Genomic DNA, 22,757 nt, shown 5'->3' on the forward strand with positions numbered 1-22,757 from the left:
AAGAGTAGATTCAATGCATTCTAAAAGCGTATTTATTTATTTTTCTATAATGCTGTGCCCTATTGAAATCTTCAATCAAATCTTCAAAGCACCACAGCGCCATCTGTTGACAGCCACAGGTTAAACAGAGACAGTGGCGTCCATATAAACAGTACAAGGCCAAGTTCATTCATCTTGTTTACTTCGAGAATTATTTTATTACAAAAGTTTAGTTATGTACAAATGATTCCCGTTCCATTCGGAACTACTCATATTTGGTTATAATGAGTGCTTGTCATATTGAGGTATATTGTTTTTGTTGTTTATCTGCTGTTAGTTTTTTTTTGTGGCAGCATTTCCTTAAAAAACAAAACATCCAAGTGCTATTATTATCATTATAAATAACTCTTCAGTATATATTTCAGAAGATGTCAACTCTTGTTGACTTTCAAGGTTAAACTATTTGAAATATAGCAAACAAAATATAAACATTATACAGCTAAAAAAAACAATTGATAAAACATCAGTTCCAGACTGAGATGTATTTGCACCTCTATGCACAAATGTGGGCACAGATTAGCATAAAAATCAAACATTCCAACAACGGTCTATTTTTAATTGCCGTTATCAATGTCTTGTATAAAAGTATAAAACAGTTTTGAGACATTTTGGTGTGAAATTTAATTTACACTGCATAATATATATCTGCTCCTCAAATGTATAATACACAATGTATGTTACCACAGAGAAGGGCAACCTATTTACAGGCCCATCTAAATTGTATTTTCCCTAGACATTAATACAGTCTAATCCTGTACTTGGCCGGCAAAACAGGTCAAAGGTTAAAGGTCAGTCTAGTTGTGGGCCCCCCTAGCCCTCCGCTGCTGTGACTCCCTGCGTCGGTTAATAAGCTTAGTACTGACACGCAGTTTGCGCATGCGCAGCTGGCGCAGTCGGAGCTGCAGGTCTTTGGGAATCTTGCCTCCCTTGGCCAGGATCTCTCTCAGCCGCTGTTTTGGTGTCTTGGTAAGTTGGAAGTCGCAGATAGTGGGGTAATGCTCGTACTCGACCCTGCAACTTCGAATGGCTGGGAAATATCCCTCTGCGGTCACTGTGATGTCATAGTCACCCGGGTTCAACAGACGCCAGAAGTCCCCATCAAAAGCTGAAAAAAGATATTGAGTCAACAGATTTGAGTGTTATTTAAATGAGACCGTTTAAGATGTTTTTTTTTGTTTCTATCCAAGTTATGCATATTTGGTTGATAGTTTTAATTATTCTGAGTAGCATTACCTGATCTTATGTGATGGTCGATGTCATCCACTTTGATGATGGCATCAGCGATGCCGGCTTCAGTGTCTTTGTCCCTAACCACTCCTTTGATTCCTCTGTGCACCTGTTGACAAATATTGACAAATGCATTGACTGTATTGTTTTTAATGACACATTCAGGTGTTTAGACATATCTGAGACAAATGTTTAGTGGTTGCTGGGTTTTTGTTTGCGATATATTGTACCTGCTCCATGTAGACAAGGAGGGATTCTTTATTGTTCTCCCATTCTATAGGCAGCTCACTGGCATGAGGGAACTTATCACAGGACAGCTCCACGGTCACCTCAAAACAGTTGGTGTGCAGGTAACTGAAGTCATTCATGCCTACAGATGAAAACACAGGTCACATGAAGCGTTAAATTCATGTAATCAGGGTTAATATTCTCACACACACACACACACACACACACACACACACACACACACACACACACACACACACACACACACACACACACACACACACACACACACACACACACACACACACACACACACACACACACACACACACACACACACACACACATTTTAAAGTTTTTTAAAGAAGTGTCTTATGCTTACCAAGGCTGCATTTATTTGATCAAAAATACAGTAACATCTAATATTGTGAAATATTATTACAATTTATAGTAACTTTTTTATATTTGAAACATATTTTAAAATGTAATTTATTCCAGTGATCAAAGCAGAATTTTCAGCATAATTACTCCAGTCTTCATTGTCACATGATCCTTTCAGAAATCATTCTCTGATTTGGTGCCTTATGAAACATTTCTCATTATTATAAATGTTGATGAATATAAATGTCAAAAGATCAGCATTTATTCGAAACAGAAATCTTTTGTGACATTATAAATGTCTTTACTGTCACTTTTGATCACTTTTATGCATCCTTGCTGAGTATATATATATATTAGGCAAAAAGTATGTTTTGGACCTTAGATGTAACGGTAAAGATAAAAAATGTAAGTGGCGTCAAATAATGTTACTATATTTCCTTAGTAAAAGGGAAATAGTGAGTGAAAATGAGGAAATTCTAGCTAGAGATACTACAATATAGCATTACATAGATATTCAATCCTGTATGATGAAATAACTTGGTAGATCTGACCATTCAAACTGATATGCATTTCCCATTTCAAAATACAAATATGGTTTGAATAAAGTTTTTTTTTTCTTTTGTTCAGATTATGAATTGAACAAAGATTGAAAAGTTTGCATCTGACCCATTTCGTTGATTTCCTTTTTTGTAATAAAAATGTATTATGAGTTTTGTTTGTTTTGTGCTTGGCCTTATGGAGTGGGTGTCATGTTTTTATTTTTATTTTTACTTTCTTTGAGTTTATATATATATATATATATATATATGTGAACTTTTATCAGCAAAGACTAAGTCCCCTGATGATCTCAAAAGCCACAAGAGCAGCAGTACTCACTGCCTGGTACAGTGTGCCAGTTCGCTCCATTAATAATGTTATTGTAACGAAGGAAGTCCTCATTATGGCAGGGCCTTCGGTCTGGGTTGGACATCACATGGTTGGTGCTGGCGTAAACGGTGGCCAGCCAGCGGAAAAAGCTGTCATCGGCGGTGGGCGTTTGCTCTTTAGGGGCCCAGTCTTTGGTCATGTCAAATGGGTACGTGACCACCAGCTCTCCTCCATGCAGGTTAGCGCTGAGAACAAATGGTATAGTCTGCATCCAACTGATGACGGCTCTCGTTTCTGGAGCCACCTTCAATATAAAGACAAGAATAATGTGATTTATTTAAAATATTATGGCCAAATTACATGAAAATGATGATTTGAAGTCGTTTAAAGGTGGAAGGGTGTTTGTTTTAATCAGTGAGATCTCATATATGATCTTTACAGGCATACTTTACCATAGCTTCTTCTGAAGTGTAGTACTCTGGAATGGGAAAGTAGTGATTGATTAGTTTTGACTTGTCTGTTTCTAGCTCGATGGCGTCCCACATCACTGTGTTCAGATCTGCAAAGTTGTGATTCATGTCAATGCCTTCATAACTATAGCGACCCAGTGCCCATCCGGCCAGCTCTGAACCCTGTAAAACAAAACATGTTCACAAAACACAAGTGTTATGAAGTCGTTGATTAATTGAGCTTGTTTGTGCTTGGTTTAAAATATTTAAAGGGGACATATCATGAAAATCTGACTTTTTCCGTGTTTAAGTGCTATACTCGTGTCCCCGGCAGTCCCGACGCCATTGGGGGGCCTGGCCCGCCCTGTGAGTCACTAGTGCCCGCCCTGGACGACCCTGTCTCCCTTCACCAACTCCACGTCAAGTCCCAACCAGTCCTTGCTTGTTTGCACAATATTTTTTTTTATCAATAGGTTAATGTTATAAAAAGTTATCATTTTGTATATACATAACTCCTGAATAAAAATAAAAATGTGTTTGGTCTGATTTAAAAAAAATATATATATATATATATAAATATATAATTGTAAACAGATTTGATTGGTTTGTCAATAGTGAGCGCAGAAATGCAGGTGATAGCGGTCTTATTAAGCGAGTCATTCATTCAAACGATTCGTTCAAATGGCTGATCATCAAGAATGGGAAAGATGTTAATGAATGGGTCATTGAATCTTTGACTCAACCGATTCGTTCAAAACGCTGAATCATTCAAAACACGATTGAGTGTTGCTGTGAGACGCGCTATGCTTTGATCTTTGTTTGGATTGGAACTTTCGCTGCTAAAATAGAACAAAAAAAGTCAATATTTCGTCTAAAATGTAAGTGACTTAATATTAATTACTTGTTTATTGAACTGTCATATGAAATCAGTGTCACATTTTCAATCGTGATTGTATTCAGCGCTTTTAGTAGTGTGATGTTGCTGAACTGTATCATATAGGCCTATTATAAATATAAAAACTCCACATTTTGAATTTTTACCACAGTATGTAAACTGAGTTTTACATTTGCATTTAAAGGGACACACAAAAACAGCGCGTTTTTGTTCACACCCAAAAAGGGGCAAATTTGACAAGCTATAATAAATCATCAAAAAATGTTTTACCGAACCCAAACATTTGAACGGTAGTGTATTGGTAGATACACATTTTGGAAACGCCAGAATATCCCTTGCTTTCCCCACTCTACCTTTTTGTAAGCCATTTCATAGCCATCAGGGTTCATCGAGGGCAGAAGATGGATGCGTGTCTCTTTGACTAGGTGAACTATGCGCTGATTTCCACGTTTGTACTCCTGGCATATGTACTCCATCAGGTTGAGCAGTAGTTCCCTCCCGAGCACTTCGTTTCCATGCATACCGGCCACATAGCGGAACTCAGCTTCACCTGCAGGGGGAGCCAAACTGTTTTTAGATTGTCAAGCTCTGTCACAGAAATTGGATTAGGTGTGCGGAGTTATTAGGAGTGTTATGGTACTTATACAGATGTGTGGCTCTGTTTTGAAAAGTAACCCCATGCTTTGCCCAGATTCTCTCCACCTCCTCTATAGAGTGTGCTAACAGAGGTGTCTGAAATCTGGCACCTTCTCTCTAACAGCTCAGAGAGGCAGAAATCTGCTTGTCTGTTAAATGTTTTGTTTTCAAGTTAATTATTTTTTTCATAATTTGTCGGGCATAATGTCTGTGGCCGACATTTTGTTTTAAAATGTAAGGGGTTTTATCAGTGGTTCTCTGGTGGGGAGAACAAAATGGGCAAAAAGAAGAGTGCCTTACATTTTAGGAAAGAGTCAAAGCTATTACCTATATACATATTAAATTTCAGAGGGAGAAAGATGTCAAATTTGCCATAGTATAAAAACACTCACACAGCAGCATTAAAGGAGCTGTATGTAAGAAATGTATTTCAATTAATCATAAAATGGCCCTGATATGTCACTGGACATTAAGAAATCATGTTCATTTCAAATACTTATATCACTGACAACAGTAGTCCGGCCAGGATATTGTCATTTAAAAGTGAAGTTGCAGCCCTCAACTGATGTTGATGTTGTCATGTTGTGTTTTGGCCTGATGCTCCACCCTCCACCTATCTACCAATCACGAAGTCAGTAGTGTTTCGGCATCCGGGTTGCCAGCTCTGCTCTAGTTACCACAGCTGCAGCTACAAACGTGTCGGATAAAAAATGTCTAATGTTACGAAAACTAAAAGACCTCATTATGAATCTGAAATACGTCGTGACAAAGTCCCAAAAAAAAACGTACTGTGTAGGACTCGTCACTTGCCATTGGAAGCTCCTTGTAGCAGCCTATGTTCCTGCTGGATCCTGCAGCCTAACTGGCAACCTCGAGTCAGAGGGAGGGGGAGGGGATACACCGCTCTACAGTAATTTGAAAGTGATTGCAGTACCAGTTTTGGCCACAATCTTACATTCGGTTCCTTTAACCATAGACAGTATAAGAAATGGACAGAGTCATCTCATTGGAACTCAATTGAGACAAGTGAAGCCCATTTTCAGCGATTTTTTTAGGACTTCCGTTCCTGACGCGCAGACTCAAACTGAGCTTGACGACCTAGATGTGACGTGAGCAACCCGTCTGTCTTCTAGTGGCTGTGGCATGAGAAATCTGAATCATTCCCTTCCGAATCTTGCAGAGACGGAGAGCGTGAGAAGGAGGTGTCCATGAGCTAGGAGCAGGAGCAACTTTTGCTAGGTATTCCGATTAATTACTTTGTCATTTTGCCTCCACGTCTCCCCGATTGCCCGCGAGCTTCTCCTCCCGTCAATACGGTAATCTCTCTACTGTGCGACAGAGAGTCGCGTGGTTATGATGCAATCGTTAGCCTACTTTTACAAAAACTGTTTTTACGGGGCCATAACGTAAGCTACAAGGTAATGGAGCATTTTATACATTGTCGTGTTTCTTTAGAAATAAATAATGGACAAATGGAGTCTTCAAACGCCTCAGATGTAAAGTTATTCGCTGTCAAAGTGACGCCAAAATGAATGGGAGTCAATGGGATGCTAACAGCAGGTGAAGTTCTGCTACAAGATGGTGGCACGCGGCCGGCTTCAACTTCCGGTCGACTTCCTTCCCGCTTGCCTTTAACTAGTTTTCTGTAATTTAATGCCAAGGCAATATAACTTAAACTATAGTGTTAAAAAAAAAAAAAAAAAAAAACATACATAAAAAAAAACTTTGCTAGATTTACAATGGTAATAAATCTGAAAATGTGTCATCACAGTCTGTGAAAAGCCAGGATTTTAATGACACTTATTGGAGTGGATAATTAGAAAAAAGTTCAGTTTCTGATTATATTGTAGGAATGCCCTTTTTGCACCAGTATTTTCCACCATTGATTAATGTGTTTCACAAACAACAGTGATTAATAGCTGGGATACAGAGAGAAATATTACCGTTTTACTGTATTTTTATCAAAAATGTGCCGCCTTGATGACATTGAAAACATTTGAAAAATCGTACCGACCCCAAACATTTGAACGATAGTGTATTTGTACAATAATATTGTATTTCGCAAACGACAGTGTTTGATAGCTAGCAGACTGAGAGAAAGCATTCAGTAGTTTACCATTAGACCTATGTCAAATGAAAACAACTATTTTTAAATAGTGTAAAACTGAAAGTGGGGAAAAATGCTTTTTAATGTGGTAGAACATGACCTATATATTTGAGAATGCTAATAAATTAGTAGCTTGCTAAAACATAAAAATGAATCTGTAGTCACTAGTTTCTGTCTCAGAAAAGCGATACTTAAAAATGATATACTGTATAATGATAAAGAAGGATAGAGGGATTTGTGGCCTTTTTCAATTATAATATCATGAAATTTAGGATAGAATTTAGGATACAATAAAAAAAAACAGGCACATTTATTGTGCCATCTCTCAGAGTTTTTAAGCAAAAACAGGAAATAGCCTATGTGCAGCTAAGCTGTGCATATCTAACCAAGCATGGATGATTTATTTCTATAAATATTGATTCGGCTTGCAGCTTGCTGCCTCTTTGTCAACCAAGAGAAGCACAAGTTGCGTCTGTTTTGACAGTGAAACTGAGCGTCATTAGGTTCAGGTCCTCTGCAAGGTTAAATCCCCCCTCCTCTTTCTCTGCAATATTTGGCTAACAGTTGACCCATTCAGTCTCAGCAATCTGGCTCTCGTTAGCCTCACTGAGAAAACATCACCCATCCCGCCAAAGAGGAGGAATTTCCAGAGGAGTATCTAACTGAACTTTGACCCCCACATGCAGACCACAGCATTGATATGCCATTGATTTAAATGCAGGCAGGAAACGCATGAGTCTGGAAACCCCCGAAACAACAAGCGACTGATTCATATTGAGCGTGCAACCAAAAAAGATGATATACCCATCAGACAGGCTAGGAAATAATGAGAATGTCTCCTCTCCTGTGTAGAGCACAGCAGTCATGATCTACAAATAAAAAATCATTCTCCAAAGAAAATTTTATTTATTTACCAGTAAGATTTTCAAGACAGATGTGCCATGAACTCATGTTTTTATTATTTGATGATTTCGTTGATTTGCTTCCTTTAGTCAATTTAAATTCAACCTAATTTTTTTGAGTCTTCATTCTTTATTTAAATAGCACTTTATACAATACATATTGTTTAAAAGCAGTTTTACTGTGATAAACAGGAAAATATTGATTAAATGATGCACACAGAATTCAATTCTGCTGTAAAGCAGCTCTTAAAAGAAAATAGTGTAATTTCAGTGTTGATTCAGTTCTGTTCAATAACTGGGTAAAGATTATCAAATATGAAACGAGTTCAATTAATCTATAAAGCAGCTAGTTAGTCTCTGTCAAATGCCTTGTATATTTGTGTGTGTTTATACAGTATATTCAATAAATGTAAAATATACTGTTTTAATATTAATTAATTGTTTTACAGTGTACCATCGTTTTTGATTCAGATATCATTCATTCACAGTAATCCACTTCCATCAGATGTTAAGGACACTGTTTTGTATCTTTTTGTACTCTTAAAGGGATAGTTCACTTTGAAATACATTTTTGGTATGTTTTAGCTTACCTTAAGGGCATCCAAGATGTAGGTGTCTTTTTTTCCGCAGTAGTTTCAATTTCGATATTTTTAGGTCAAACCGTTCTTGTCTGTCAGTCATATAATGCAGGTCTATGGTCACGGTCTCAAAGAGCATGCACAGAGTCCAAATTAAAACAATTCCCCGTCGTCCAAATTAAACAATTCCCCATCGTAAGTACACATTGATGGCCTAAGACACGAAACGAGCGGTTTGTGTGAGAAAACGGACAGTATTTATATCGTTTTTACCTCTTATACGCAGCCATGTCCAAGTGATCTGATCTGACGTGTGCGCAGACTGGTGCATAGATATATACACTAGATGTCGCATTAAAGACATTCGTTCCAATGAACTGCCGTAGACAAGGCGACATCTAGTGTGTATATATCTATGCACCAGTCTGTGTACACGTCAGATCAGATCACTTGGACATGACTGTGTATAAGAGGTAAAAACTATATAAATACTGTTCGTTTTCTCACACAAACCGCTCGTTTCGTGTCTTAGGCCATCAATGTGTACTTACGATGGGGAATTGTTTAATTTGGACGACGGGGAATTGTTTTAATTTGGACTCTGTGCATGCTCTTTGAGACCGTGACCATCGACCTGCATTATATGACTGACAGACAAGAACGGTTTGACCTAAAAATATCAAAATTGAAACTACTGCGGAAAAAAAGACACCTACATCTTGGATGCCCTTGAGGTAAGCTAAAACATACCCAAAATGTATTTCAAAGTGAACTATCCCTTTAATATAGTTATTAATCTCTGAGCTTGTTGATTTGGTTTAAGGCATATAACTTGAGGATCAAGGCTGCTGAAAAAGTATTTGGTCACTGTTATTTTGTCTCTTTATATTTATATATCAAAACAGATTTGAAAAGATTAATGGTTCAGTTTGGTGGAGATCAGACAATGAAATTGAATACGAAAAGGACTGTCAATGTGTTTCGAAAAAGCGCTTATTACAATAATGACATTTGGGTGTGTTATTCGACCTCAGACATGATGTGTGTGGCTTGTAACACTAGAGCACACAAATGCACTTCCATATTGTTCTCATTTCATAAGCACAGCCAACAAAAAGCTAATATATTTCCAAAGAGGCCATAACTTGTGGATTCTTGTAAATTGGCATTTCTCCACTGTGCCTGGAGAGACTTTAGATTAATCAAGTCAAATCTCCTCTTAAACAGAATCGCCACGTGCTTTGATCCACTCGTGAAATGCTCTATGATTTTATAACACCGAGTGAGGTTATTTCTTCCCACTTTCCTTCTCTAGACTCTTTCTGAGGTCTGCCGCCATGGCCTTCTGCGATTGCATCCCTGGCTCCAGCCTGCATTATGAGTGCTGGCAGGAGATGAGTAAACCACTGCCAGAGCTGGCAACCTCTCTCACCGAGGAACCAATTTCTAGCCCACGGGCCAATGCAAACACTAGAGTTGCCCAGTATAAATAGAAAGGGCAAATCAGACTGAATGAGAGTGAGTGAAAGAGAGGCTTTTGGGCTCTTTTCCAATTGCTATAGTTTCAGCATAAAAACTGATAACTGCGCCCACGTCGAATCCATTCCCAAAGAGCACCACAGAAAATTCCACATACCCTTTGTTGTTACATGTTCATTTAGTTCAATATATTTTACCATGTTTAAATCCATTCCGGAATTCCACAGATTTTCCCACAAAAATTTGCATTGAAAATTGAAAAGTCTGTATATTCCACCCGGGTATTTGATACAAAGATTTATAACATTAGAATCCTATAGCTTGAAGAGGGCTGTTATCATTTCCCCTTAAATTTACTCACAAAACAAGTTTACTAAGTTTTTTTAAAGGGACTATGTGTAGCTTTTTAGGTATTTTATTATCTAAAATCAATATTTTTATTAATAAATATGCCCTCAATGGTGTACAAATACCTATGCCAATGATCAGACTAATCCTCGTAAACGAAGAATTTATTATCTTTATATACATAGGACGGGTAAGTCCACGGAGGCTTCCATGTAGTTCCGCCATCTTGAAAAACTATAATAGCAGAGAGGGACAAAAAGTACTAAGCCAAGGCGTTTCCACAACGCGTTTTCGTTCAGAACCAGCGTCACGTGACTGAAGCCAGCAGAAGCGGAGGCGCAGAGCAGTGAGAGGCGCTTGTCACTGCCGCGGCAAGTTTAAAAGGATGCACACTGCACGATTATTTATACACCGTTCATTCATACATATGCTGAGTCACAGGATAAGGAGTCCTCGTCGTCGAAAAAGTCCAAAATAGACCGTAAAAGGAAACGTGACCGGAGATTACAAAAACAAGGGTTAATGTCGGGATAGCTAATGCAGGAGAAAGCTTTCAAAAGAGACGCTGAAGTTGCCTGCTTTCTTCTCGACAGGTAAGTCAATGTTACGGTCTTAATTTACAAGCTTTTTTTCATTGCTTGGTTGTGTACTTTATTATATAGACAGTCGAACATTTATAGTTAAAAGTTAAACAGGCTCTTTGATGAATAGCAGCTATTGAGTAAAGTAACGTTAGAGAAGGCTCTGATGATGATGATGATATCTAACAATGCACGTACTTCAAAAAATATAACGAGTAAAGGCGGCATTACTACTAATAACCATAGTTAATGTTTTTCACAGTCAGTAATTGATAACTGTAACATTCTTTTTTTCGTTGTTTCAAGTTTCAGTTTGTTTTAAATAACAAACCTGTTCACCCGATGAAAAACTCGAAGTGCTATTATAAGACATCCTGTCATAGCTTTTTGGTACATAACGGCAACCGTAGATGCAACGCGCATTTGAAAAAGCGAGGCGCTGGAGAGCATTATTCATTTGAATGCAAAATACAATTTCACCACTAGATGGGAGAAATTCCTACACACAGTCCCTTTAAAGTTTTTTTTTTTAACCAGTATAGTTTAAACACGTTGAAAGAATTGTTTTTATCCAATAAAAGGTTGCATTAAAGCAGTTGAAAACTTGTAATTTCTTGGATTCATCATAAATGTTTGCAATTTAAATTAGCCAGGTTAATGCATGATTAAACACTGTATAGTTAGTGGTAGGCTAACTTGTGTTGGGACTCAAACTCACCCAGCTCATGTTTGCCTGGATTGTCTGAGATTTCCATCACATACAGTTTAAGGCCCATGTAGCTTTTGCCAATGCTGTAAATGCGGGTGATATCAGGACACATCTCGTTCACAGACTTCATGAGCTGAAAGACAAATGATGATCAACTTTTTCACAGCTTATTCTAACATAATGTATACCAAGGACACATTAATTCAAAGCGATAGTAAAGATATTTACAGTGCTACAAAACATTTCCATTCATCTATCCATTCATCAAAATCCTAAAAAATAAATAAAAAAAATCCACAAAAATATTAATCAGCACAACCGTTTTCAACATTTATAATAATAATAAATGTTTCTTGAGCAGCCAATCAGAATATTAGAATGATTTCTGAAGGATCATGTGACACTGAAGACTGGAGTAATGATACTGAAAAATCTGATTTGCATCACAGGAACAAACTCAATTTTAAAATAGAAAATTATTTTAAATTGTACTAATATTTCACAATATTACTGATTTTACTGTATTTTTTATTAAATAAATGCAAGCAACCTTTTTGAGCATAAGAGACTTCTTTCAGTAACATTCAAAAATCTTACCGATCCCACATTTCAGAAGTATGACAAAGCACAAGTATCCAGGACTGGAGAATAAACTAAAACATTCCTTGCATTTATCTATCTGTGTGTATATAAATGTGGTTTTTGTCACCTGCCCGCAGGCTTGTGTTAATGTAGACACTGTTGCATGATGGTGGTCAGACTGACCGCAAGTGATCCGCAAGGCAGCTCATATACTGACGTGAAAATCTGGGAAAATGTTTGTTTTCTAGCCAGGGCTGGTTTTTAGATCATGCAGTCATCCATCTCTGTCAATCTAAGGTTGGACTGTTAGCATGTAGGGCTTCTCACTTTAAAGAGCAATTTATGAATCATAATTCTCCTTTCATTAGCAAAACACTTAATTTTAAATATATGAAGGTATTGTTATTTTTAATGGTCAGTATGTCAGTGGGTTGCACCATTTCATGCTGACAAAAGCAACAACAAAACAAGAGGAGAAAAGGCTCCATCTTCCTCACCTTCCTCATCTCTTTGTAGTTATGATGTCTGAAGTCCAGTTTGTCCTTGGTGCCTTCCTCAGCTTGCCACGGGTAGATATTGTTTGGATCTTAAAACACGATGTACAGTTCATGAAAATCTGTTCACACCAAGAACTATAACTATAAAGATGACCATAACGATAAATATTTGTGTCAACACCGATGAACGTTAACGCTCTTTTTATCCTAAGTGTGTGCAGCTGCAGGTTTGTCGTCTGCTGCTTTAAATGCTCAAGCTCTTTAAAGCTTAATGGATTCTGATTGGCTGCCGATGTTTTTATCGTTCATCAGCTGGAAAAAAATAATTTTGAAAGTGATTCCAATGATATCGTTCCTCTGTGCCATTATCGTTATAGTTGTGGTGTGGAATCTATCGCTATCATTATAGCGTTATATGTTGTCCTTGGTGTGAACGGGCCTTTACTGTGGCCATTTTTGATTTTCAGTAGTATATTGTTACCATTTACTTATGTAACCGGCCCCTAACAAGGATGCTAAACACAGTCTGTAGCGTTTATGATGTGTAAAAGAAAGACCTTCCATATGTGAGATCAGTGAAATGTTTGTGTTTGGCATACCTGGCAGCTCACAGCCCATAATTTCAGCTCTCAGGCAGATGGTCCCATTCTTAAACCAGGTCTGAGGGTTAATACGTATGTATTGTGCCACTGCTGGTTTGGGCAAAACGGCCAAGACTGACGTTTCGGTGTCCTTGTTCCCCTCAAACACCTGTTAGCATACAAGATCACTTCTGGTGAGTGATCCTATTGATGCGATCCAAGTGACATTTGCCAGTGGCAGCTGGCACAGTCAATGTCCAAGGAGGGCACACGAGAGGCTGGCACAGTTCAGTACGCAGTGGGCAGGCTATTCTTTTCAAAAGAGCCGCTTAACCCTGCCAACTACTGCCAGCGCCTGCCTCCAACCTTTGTTAGTCTAAAAGACTCTGTGCCAGCTGGAAACTGAATGGATATAATGATGTCACAAAGATACTGAGGCTAATATACACCAGCAGAGGTGAATGGCACAACCTACTGTCTGGAAAAGGGGGCTTATTTTAGGTGATTTCTGTTAAATGAGAGTCAAATTGTAATGTAGCCTCATAATACTATTGTTCTTCAATTGTTCTCTGAAAATACTATAACTCTCAGAACTAAATTTTAAGTCCAAAGAGATTATTTATTAAAAATAAGCTGCAAAAAAGCTGACATCATATTATTACTCTGAATCAACACCAATGCTACAATTTTATACATGTCATAATCATTTGTTAACAAACAAGTATTCATTACTTCAGTGAGTTTATTGTTTCTGCCTTAAATTATTACACTGATTTAATACATTTTTAGCTAACTGTGATTTGTATAGGTACATTTCTGAAATGCATAGCTAAGACAGTTATCTCTGATAACAGATTTTAATGTGACGCTATACAAATAAATGTGAAATTGAAATTGAATTATGTAAATAACTTATTTAGGGTAATATACACTTCTGGTCAAAAGTTTGGAATAATTAAGATTTTTTTTATATATTTTAGGATGATTTCTGAGAAATGTGAATGAAGACTGGAGTAATGGCTGCTGAAAATTCAGTCACTGGAATATATTACATTTTAAAGCATATTAAAATTTAAAACATTTCACAATATTACTGTTTTACTGTATTTGTCATCAAATAAATATGGTCTTGGTGATTAAAAGAGACTTCTTTCAAAAACATTAAAAAATTATTCCAGATTTTTGACCGGTAGTGTTTTTATTCAATTTTTTACAGTTGATGGCAAAGAGAACAACATACCGCCTCTTCTGTCCCGTTCATGCATGGCTTCCATTTAATGGTGTCATTGCTAACCAGAACTTTAAAGGTTTCTACATAGTCCCAGCTACAAAATAAGAGAGACATTGTTATTATTGCAATTTAACATTTTGTTTAAATTATGATATTATGGTAGAGACATATATCATGATATGAAGTACCTCCATATAGAGCTGCGACCCTGTAGTATCACTGCTGTGAATCGTGTGAGCTTCTTGGCATCTACCTGTAACCATTGGTTCTGATCTTTATACTGGGCACACCAAGCTCCATCATAGATATCCCCATCCTCCACACCAGACTGCAAAAGAAGAAAAGAAAAACGATGAAACAATAGTTATGTTAATATAAACAGCAAAAACTGCCAAATATGCTGATGAATACATCATTGATGATATTGATGATGACATGCATATACACCACCGTTCAAAAGTTTGAGGTCGGTAAGATTTTTTATTTATTTATTTATTTGAAAGACATCTCTAATTGCTATGGCTGCATATTTTAAAAATAAAAAATACAGTAAAATAGTAATATTGTGAAATATTATTACAATTTAAAATAACTCATATTTAAAAATAAATGTAATTTATTCTGGTGATGGCAAATCTGAATTTTCAGCATCATTATTCCAGTCTTCAGTATCACATTATCCTTCAGAAATCATTCTAATATGAGATTTAATACATTTCTTAATATTATCAATGTTGAAAACAGTTGTACTGCTTAATATTTTAGTGGAAACCGTGATGCATTTTTCTCAGGATTCTTTGTTGAATATAAAGTTCAAAAGTACAGCATTTATTTAAAATATATATCTTTTGTGACATTATAAATGGCTTTACTGTCACTTTTGATCAATTTAATGTGTCCTTGCTGAATACAATTAATAACTTTTTCCCAAAAACAACAACAACTGACCTTACTGACTCCAAACTTTTGGGCAGAGAATAAATATACATATGAGGTTTATTCTGTTGTGTGGCCCACCTGTATGTTGAGTCGGCCCCTGTGTGGCCCCAGGCCCATGCGCTTATAAGAGGAGGCTTGAATCTGTGAGTCTTTAACTTTCAGAGACTCCAGACCCAAAGGAGGACACTCTGAGAAGGCAAAGAGATATGATTTAAAGAGGAGGAAGGAAATAGAGAAAACTATTGAGAGCACAAGCATCACATCATGTGCCCCTCAGATTTTTTGAGCCAATGGGTTTTGAATGCAATTTATAAAAAACATTTGAGTAAAATCAGTCCATAATATTTGACAGTCGATGCAGCTGCAGGGCAGACAGGAAACTGTTGTTTTGAGGAGTTCAGCTGGTCCCATCCGCTTTCCAAATACTTTCTCTCTTTTCTTTCTTTAAAAAAAACTAAACAAAAAACACCTGTGTGTTTTTGAAGCCTTTAGGATCTGTAAACTGCTACTCCAATGTGTGACAAACCCTGCACAAATGGTTGAGATGGATGTGGCTTGTAATTTAACTTTATAACAAGAGAGGGATACTGTCTTCAAATCCACCTGTGAAACTATATACCTACGAGTCAGGCGTTCATTATAAAGTCAAGCATTCAGCATAACATGGAAGTAGCCTAAACAAAACAAATGAATTATATTGTGGACTATAAACTTAAATAACTACATCTGAATTGAAAATGATGAAAAATATTTCTATCACTTATTATACATGGTATCACAAGTACTATATGCAAACCATGGAACAATACAGAATTATTTTCCACTCACTGATGATCTCTATATAGATTATAGATATATTACATGATATCATCTATATGATCAGTGTTTCAACCATGTTTCAAATAGAATCACCCCTTCCAACGCCACAACTCATTCATTTGTGTATCATCTATAATTCTGAGTTTCCCATTTGTAAATATAACTTTGCTTGGTAGTTCATGTGCTTGGAACTCGTCGTTTTGATATTTCTGACTCTACTTGAAGGGCACATCATTCACAGGCCCTCTAAACAACTTTTTAAACACAAAACTGGTCATAATATGAACATGGTTTGCTTCAGATGCTTTGAGCACTCTTATTTAAAAAAAAAGGTATTCATTCCTATTCGTATAAAACTTTGACTTGTGAACAAAATAATTTTCAAAAGCAATACTTGACTAACTACATGCGATATACCACTTCCTTCCACGATGTTTAGTTTATAATATAATAATAATTGATATACAGTACTTATACCGCAGTATACATTTTTTTATATGTTGATCTCCTAGTTAACCTTGTGAACTGTTTAATGAGCAAAAAGCTTGGATAGCATTTCCAGAAATATCTTGTTTGTTACTGGTTAGCGTTATTGCAGCTGATTGTGCCTGTTGCATTCAAACTTTTGTACTGGGACATCATGTAAAAGTGATCAGGCTCTCAGTGAGAGAAATGCACATCTGGTTCTTGTGGGTGAGTCAGTCTGATGGTTTGCGGAGTCAGCATTCCTTACCAATTCATCTGAAAGTGGGGAGATTTCCTGGCACTGATGGTTGTTTAGATGGCCCAAATACTTTGACCTGAACTACTGTCCTGTTGCCCTTTAATTGTTTTATGCTCCAAGTGGACAGAAAGCCCGGCTGTGGAGTGACATGCCACTGGGCTCATCTTTAAGAGGTGTTTGGAGAGGTCTGGATGGGCTTCTTACACAACCACCTCCCCCAACAAATCAGCTAAAACACCCCAATTCTGCAGAACATAAAAGAAGTTGAAAAGATGAGCTGTTTCTTGTGACGCTTCATCGAGACGATTTGTTCTTGAATGGGTCTGTCTTCATAATAAAGACTTCCAACTGTAGCTTTATATTTCTAGCAATCCTCATTTTAGTTAACTTGATACAACATGCGGTAGCCTACATGACCAAAGATTTTCTCATAATTCTGACCATAGAATTCCTAAAGTTGAATATAATCTATGGAAAATCATGCTTTTCAGCTCTGTGGTTTGTTTCTTTAGTGGAGAAAACTAGTTCACTGACTGAGTGACCCAAATGGCTTTTGAAACAGGAAATGGACTATTAGAGCAGTGTTTGAATATGGCCAGAATTATGTAACAATGCTTGCAAGCAAATTTATGAACTGATAATCTGGGAGTTTATGTTTTTGTTTTGTTTGATGATGCACAGATATATAGATAGATGGATGGATGGATGGATGGGTGATGCATAGATAGTAGATAGATGGATGGATGGGTGATGCATAAATGGATGGATGGATAGATGGATGGATGGGTGATGCATAAATATATAGAAAGATAGATAGATGGATGGATGATGCATAAATATATAGATAGATGGATGGATGGGTCATGCATAGATAGATAGATAGACAGATAGAGATAGATAGATAGATGTATGGATGGATGGTCATGCATAGATAGATAGATAGATAGATAGAGATAGATGGATGGATGGGTCATGCATAGATAGATAGATAGATAGATAGAGATAGATTGATGGATGGGTGATGTGTATATATATATAGATGGATAGATAGATCACATTAACTTACCAAATACTGGTGGTTCTTCACTTTCTTGTTTGTGCCAAACTCTCCGTTCCACGTTTTTATCAATGTTTTCATTCAGGTTCTCTGTGTGGAAGCGCACTGGGCTGGTCGTCGTCCTTGTGGCTGTTTCTGTTGGCTTCACTGTTGTTGGTTTAAGGGCTTTCGTGCTCACCTCAGTCCATTTCTCTGTGGGCTTCAGAGTTTTAGTGGGTTCCTTTGACTTGAATGGCTTCACTTTAGTGGGTTTCAGAGGTCTGGTGGTCGCCTGGGTCTGGTTGGGTTTAAATGTCGTGGCTTTCAGAGTTTTGGTGCTAGCCTCAGTGGGTTTCAGAGGTCTGGTGGTCCCCTGGGTCTGCTTGGGTTTAAATGTCGTGGCTTTCAGAGTTTTGGTGCTAGCCTCAGTGGGTTTCAGAGGTCTGGAAGTCGCCTCAGTGGGTTTGATCGTCTTGGAGAATCTGCTTACCTTAGTAGGTGAGATGTTTCCATAAGTGCCGGTTCTCGCGCTTGCTGTTGCAGATGTTGTCTGAGTGTAATTTAAGTTATATGATTTTTTAAGAGAATGTGAATTAGTTACTCCTCCAACTAAAACAACAATAAAAGTTAACAAAGATAAAAGTATAACGGTTGGTGCCATGGTTCACTCACTGTTTACTCCTTACTAATGTAAAATCTCCCCCAGAAATGTTGCTTTATCCGAACCCATGAACCCCGTAATGTTGCAAAATCACGCGCCACTCGAGTTGCAAAGCAAATGTGAGACCATATTACTGTGAATAGAAGGAGAGAGAGTTTGAGGGGGAGATGTGTGCCGCACACATTCCTTTGCTGAATTTCTGTTATTGCGCTTTTTTCTGTCCAAGAACGAATGAGTTCGTTAAAAAAATCACATTTTGAGCATCACGCTAAATGTTATATATTGTTTTAACGCTATTACTTGTGGCATTTTCCACTCAAAAAATGTTGAAGGCTTGTACTCCCAGTTAATTGTAGCAGCGCGCCATCTAGTGGCGACCACAGATCAGACTTTTTTAATATTGCTGCTGGAATGTTAACATTGGGAAAACACATGCTGTGTACACCTAGACCTTTTATGTCTGACCTGATATGTCTAATAAATTATTATATAACATCAAATTAACCTATTATGAAGACGTCAAAGAATATTTTCAATTACCAACAACATAGTAGGCCTAGCCTTTTTAGTTGTGTGGGTGTGTCCCATATTTTGCATGCTACCCTGTTAAAAGTTTAATTTTATCCCAATTACAAAAATTTAAATTTCCTTAACATTTTCGACGTCAAAGAAAATCATAATTTGAACGCATTCTTCAGCGGTGCTGGAAGTAAGTAATCTTGTTTCATTCTCCCTATTTGTTTTTACTAATATTTATTTTATTTTTCTTTATTTTTTTCCTTCAATTTATCAGTTGTAGCCTATTTTCATTTTAATTTTCGTTCAATTTTGTCATACACTTATTATAAAACATTTTTTTTAAAACCCATGTGCTAAATTTTTTGCATTTTTCTGCAAACCTCCATATAAAATGAATACAAAATAAAACAGCAAACAGCTTGTAGCAACGAAGATTTCTTTTCTGAAGATTTTCATCTTCTTTCACAGACCGTTTGTAAATAAGAGAGTTTCGGGACATAAGACTTTCAAGAAACTTCCATTTGGAAAATTTAATCAGAATTTAATTGTCAGGAATGACAACAATGTCGTCATGTTTCATTACATTTTTTATATCGAATATATAATAACGAATAGCAAAGTAGCGTTGCCTATCCAATTCCAAACATAACTTACACTTACAATTTGTAAAAAATATAATTACCCAAAACCTTCCACTAGATGGCGACCAAACACTGTATATTTTTTAATGTGACGTAAAGGTTGAACGCTTAAAACACGAGGGCCGATATTGTGGAGAGTTTTGATAAATTTTTGTTTTGACAAAACGAAATAAAATGCCCAAACAGTCCTGATCAATTAAATACAATAAGATGTTGTTTAAGCATGGAAAGATGTTATTTGCACTGGTGACTCATGGCTTTCATGTCCAAACTGAGCTCCGCTGCGCTTTACCATATAGTAGCGAGGTTAGAGACCACATCACCATCAATTATTAATGCATTACGCGCATCAATAAACTTCATACAACCATTTCAGAAATGTGAAAAACAGACAAACAATTCTGAGCATTTAAAGCAGTTTATCATTTTATGATCTATCAATTATTGAATGTGTTGTTTTCATCTTTTCTTTTAGTAATGCTTGGTCTAGATTCTCTTTTTCATATAAATATTTCAGAGTGTCTTTTAACATTATAAATTAATTTAGTGGCATTATGCATTGAAGGTTAATAAACTCAGAGGATGGAAATATGTATTATTTGATTATACAGGCCTAGTGCTTTTTAATTTTGAAGGCATATGTATTAGGCTAGTATCTGCATAGAACTAAAATGTATTAAGGTTTATGCGCTGGAGGGTGTAGTTTCCTGAAAAATTCAATTTACCACTTTCTCTCTCCCCCTCTCTCTCTAACACACACACACACACACACACCGGATGTGAGAAAAAACATGAAGTTTGCATGGAAATTTCTTTCCTCAACCTGTCAGTTTCCCCCAGTACCACCTACAGTGAGGAGTGAAATGTCAACGCTTAATAGGAAACTTAACACTGCGAAATATTCATAACCTGCTCCGCTCCTTAAATATATATGTGCTATAGTGTCTGTTGTGCTGTTATGTTGTCTGGATAGGTGTTAACATGACTTCTTTGTACATTGTCTGAGCCGAGGTCATCTTTATGTGAACTATTCATGTCAAACCATAAGTGATATATTATTTGTCAGGTGGCTGATGGTCTTATATATGAAATTGGATTAGTAGGAACTGCAATGCAAATGCTTTATTGCTCCCATCGGTCTGCTTGGCAATTGTTGTTGTGATTATCGCTCTATAAATTGAGTAACTAATTAGACTTTGATTGTACTGATCAATTAAATAACCTCTAAACAAGGGTCTAAGCAATTATATATGTATATCAGGCATTAAAAGTCTTATATATATATATATATATATATATATATATATATATATATATGTATGTGTGTGTGTGTGTGTATGTATATATGTATGTATGTGTATGTGTGTGTATATATGTGTGTGAGAGTGTAACAATTTGAAATTATTTAAAATATTCCATTTAATATATATATATATATATATATACATACATACACACACAGATAAAAAACAATTTAAAATATCTAATATATTTAAAATAAATAGATCATTCATCATACACACACACATACAGTATATAATTTCTAAAATTATGTCTGGTTCCTTGCACTCTTCAGCTGGTCTGTTTTGTAAGTTCTGAAGTCATGAGAGTTTCATTAGGAGCAGGTCTAACAGTGTGTGTGTGTGTGTCCATCCTGTACAGTGACCCAGCAGCGGTTGTGTGAGAGCTAGCTGCATGCCGCTCCTTTAATGACCTATGAGAGCTGTGGACCCAGACCATACACAGGGAACCTGAGAACCTGCTGAGCAACTTCTGTTGATCTAAGCCAGGTGAGGGGCCCACACTCCAGCCTGCAACACACACACACACACACACACACACACACACACACACACACACACACACACACACACACACACACACACACACACACACACACACACACACACACACACACACACACACACACACACACACACACACACACACACACACACACACACACACACACACACACACACACACACACACACACACACACACACAGAGAGAGAGCTGGGGACAAGACTTTGAGCGTGTGTACGGGGAGTTTTATGGCACGATTGTTGTTTGAATTATTGATAGCTTACTCTCTGATCAGTTCTTGTACATTTTATGATTCACACTAAGTGAGTTTGTTTGCTAAAGATGTCAGATTCAGTTCTGCATCTTAACATCTGTAATGGTAGTTATATGTGAATTGAAAAGTCAATGTTCTGTCTAATAAAACTACACAGCCACAAAGTTTCAGTTTCACACAAAGAAGTGGAGAGAGAGAGATTTTTGAGGAAACACTGACTTTGTGCTCTCATTTCAGTTTACTGTACCACTCAAATGAACCACAGTTTCACTCATACAGCAGGTGAGCTGCATCAATTCACAGGAGTCCATCATAGACCTCCACAGCTTGAGAAATTTAACCTCCCGATGAAAACCGCACTGCCCTGACCTAAAACCAGAGATGTGAACAACAGCAAATAAAACACAGGACATATCAGTGAGTAAAGTGCCTTCAGATGTTTCTTTCATGTTCTTTTTTATTTTTTTCTGGGATCTGCTCGATGTGTCCTCTCATTACCACGGTGTACTACCTGAACGCTACAGGAATTCAGAATTATAAATATTCAATCTTCCCCTCACCTGAAAATCTAACAGCATGCTATACCGCACTGCTCAATTATTGATTTCCAGCAGGCTTATAAAAGTATCGAAACTCGGGATTGTTCAGAAGAATTTGAGAAGTAAATTCTAGAAAATTGAATGTAGTTTAATTAAAATATATATTATTCATTATGCATTACTTCTCATTATTTAAATGTATTTATTTATAATTATTATTTAAATATGATCATAATCATATCATATTTTAATATATGTGTATACAACTTTTAATGTAATATATCTTTTATATTGCATGGGATGTTTCTCAGACGAAATAATGCAGGATTGTGCATGTGTCAATTTATGCTAATTTGGCATTTGTTTTTATTATTTAACTCCCATGTAAAGCCTTTGAAGTAAAAATCTTGCTAAAATTTGCATTGCATAATCGAGATTAATCGGGTAAATACATCTGGTGTGCTTTAGTGAAACGGAAGCTG

At 36.8% G+C, this 22,757-nt stretch overlaps 1 protein-coding gene across 1 annotated transcript; it reads right to left on the minus strand.

Annotated features, from left to right (window-relative positions):
* Positions 1–14: 14 nt before the first annotated feature.
* On the minus strand, positions 15–18,664 carry cpxm1b (carboxypeptidase X (M14 family), member 1b). The gene is made up of 13 exons (XM_082177557.1): positions 17,866–18,664; positions 15,335–15,444; positions 14,506–14,645; positions 14,327–14,411; positions 13,105–13,255; positions 12,506–12,594; positions 11,436–11,559; positions 4,440–4,636; positions 3,195–3,374; positions 2,752–3,046; positions 1,497–1,636; positions 1,273–1,375; positions 15–1,144 (listed from the first exon to the last, which is right to left on the minus strand). Exons 1-13 carry the CDS (start codon positions 18,494–18,496, stop codon positions 834–836), a joined length of 2,556 nt encoding a protein of 851 aa, XP_082033683.1. The 5' UTR covers positions 18,497–18,664; the 3' UTR covers positions 15–833.
* Between the last annotated feature and the right edge of the window lie 4,093 nt (positions 18,665–22,757).

The sequence above is a fragment of the Leuciscus leuciscus genome (assembly GCF_965113295.1).
Source record: "Leuciscus leuciscus genome assembly, chromosome: 8".
In the NCBI taxonomy this organism is placed as follows: Eukaryota; Metazoa; Chordata; class Actinopteri; order Cypriniformes; family Leuciscidae; genus Leuciscus; species Leuciscus leuciscus.